This window comes from Octodon degus, unplaced genomic scaffold, assembly GCF_000260255.1.
Source record: "Octodon degus isolate 3935 unplaced genomic scaffold, OctDeg1.0 scaffold00262, whole genome shotgun sequence".
Lineage (NCBI taxonomy): Eukaryota > Metazoa > Chordata > Mammalia > Rodentia > Octodontidae > Octodon > Octodon degus.
Window position 1 is genome coordinate 1,885,342 of NW_004524838.1, and position 1,829 is coordinate 1,887,170.

At 32.8% G+C, this 1,829-nt stretch overlaps 1 protein-coding gene across 2 annotated transcripts in view; it reads left to right on the forward strand.

The window, feature by feature from the left end:
• The window catches only part of Pex1 (peroxisomal biogenesis factor 1), a 51,009-nt gene that overhangs the window by 18,668 nt on the left and 30,512 nt on the right, over positions 1–1,829 (forward strand). For both annotated transcript variants that reach the window (XM_023706518.1, XM_004646244.2), the window contains one exon: positions 689–771. In XM_023706518.1, coding sequence (XP_023562286.1) covers positions 689–771 — 83 coding nt within the window. The remainder of the gene's footprint in view (positions 1–688; positions 772–1,829) is intronic.

Here is a 1,829-nt window from a genome sequence, read left to right on the forward strand (position 1 = left end):
AATTTATTAATTTTTCCCCCTGTATTTTAGGGAAGGTTCTAGAGTGTTCAAGGTCTCACTACTAGATTGGATTTGTAATGATTCTCCTGTTTACAGCCTCCCAAATGCTGGGATCACAGGCGCACGCCACCATGCCCAATCTCAATTGCCCTCTCGGCGCACCCTGGGGGTGGGGCTGACACTGCAGGCCCAGGGATCACACCCCAGGCCCCTGCACCTGCTTGCAGGCACTTTAATCCGCTGAGCTATTTAGCCAGCCCCTGGAGTATATTTTAGTGAGGCTGCTTGATCTTCTCCTTACAGAATTGAAGATTCACTAATAACTTCAAATTTCAGTGGTTTTTACCTAGACGTAGTTTTCTTTTTAAACATAATTGAAGAGATACCATTCAAAGGAGACACAAATTCAACATTGTAAAAACAGTAAATATGACGCGAATCACTTGCAGATGAAATCTGTCAGATGTATTAAGGAGGTGATATTCTTTCTGCTCATTAACCATAAATATTTGTTCTGTGTATGAGTAAACTATTATTTTCAAGAATATTTTAAATAATGATCGTGCATGCACAACTTATCTATGCTCTCTGGTATAACAGAATAAACAGTTCAGTTTTTCTCAGACCCAAGAAAAACAGGCAGAAGGTAACTTTAAATTGTAAAACTAATTTTTCCTTGCTACTGTAGGTCCTTCTAGATCCTATGATAAGAGAAGAAAACAGTGAGGAAATTGACTTTATTCTACCTTTTTTAAAGCTGAACTCTTTGGGGTAAGAAGCTATAGCCAAACTATCATGTATAGAGATAAGTTTGACATTATCTCTGCAGAGTTTCTATGTGTAAGTATTAAAATAGATGTGAAAGTCAGTAAATAATTTGCTAATGCATTAGATTTTTTTTTAAGGATTGTCTCTGTTTTTACAGGTAGAATAGGAACTTCCCTGTCATCAGAGATTTGAAGCTTATTAGAAACTTATTAAGAATTGATTTGTGGGAAGAAAGCAGCTAGTTAGCACCAGCTTCATCTGCATATGCATAAAACAGTAATGGCTTAGAGCAATTAAGTATATTTTAAAAGTTAAAAACAGTTGAATGTTTAAAAATATTTCAAATTAAGTTATTCCTTTACTATTTTATTATAATAATTAGGATTATGTTTTCTCAACTTTTTAGGCAAATCTAAAAACAACCTCTTGATTCCCTTATAAGAAGAGAATCTCATATGTACATTAGCTCTTAAAATGTTTCAAAGAGACTTTTAGTAAATGGAGTAGTAATTTCATGTCCTGTACTAGTACAGTCTGTAAATATTTTAATGAAAGATTATACCATTAAGTATAACATAATATGCATTAATATGGAACAAAATCTCTTTGGATTCTAATATTAGGAATTATTTTATTTCTATCCTAGAGTTAAAAGTTGTAGTCAAAATCAGAAAGTCAAAATCAAAAGATTAAAGTTCATGTTTGTATAGTGTACAGATTGAAACTAGACTTCAGAGGTGATGTTTAAGAGGAAATAAGTCTTCATTTATCCTAAGCACTTCATTTATGTTTATGTTGATTATCAAACGAGAAGTTCTTTGAAGGTAGGGGAATGTGTGTGTGTCCAGGCAGATCCCTTCAGTTATCCCCATAGAGCAAACTGTTAGTCACTGCACATTTGAATATAATTAAACTAATTGTAAAAGCTATGAGTTAGATACAGTGTTGGTCAACATACCTTTTCTTGACTAAAGAATTTCCAATTTTACTCTTTAAAATTCATTAGGTATATAAGGACTTACAATTCCGAAAAAAAAAAAAAAAAAAAAAAAAAAAAAAAA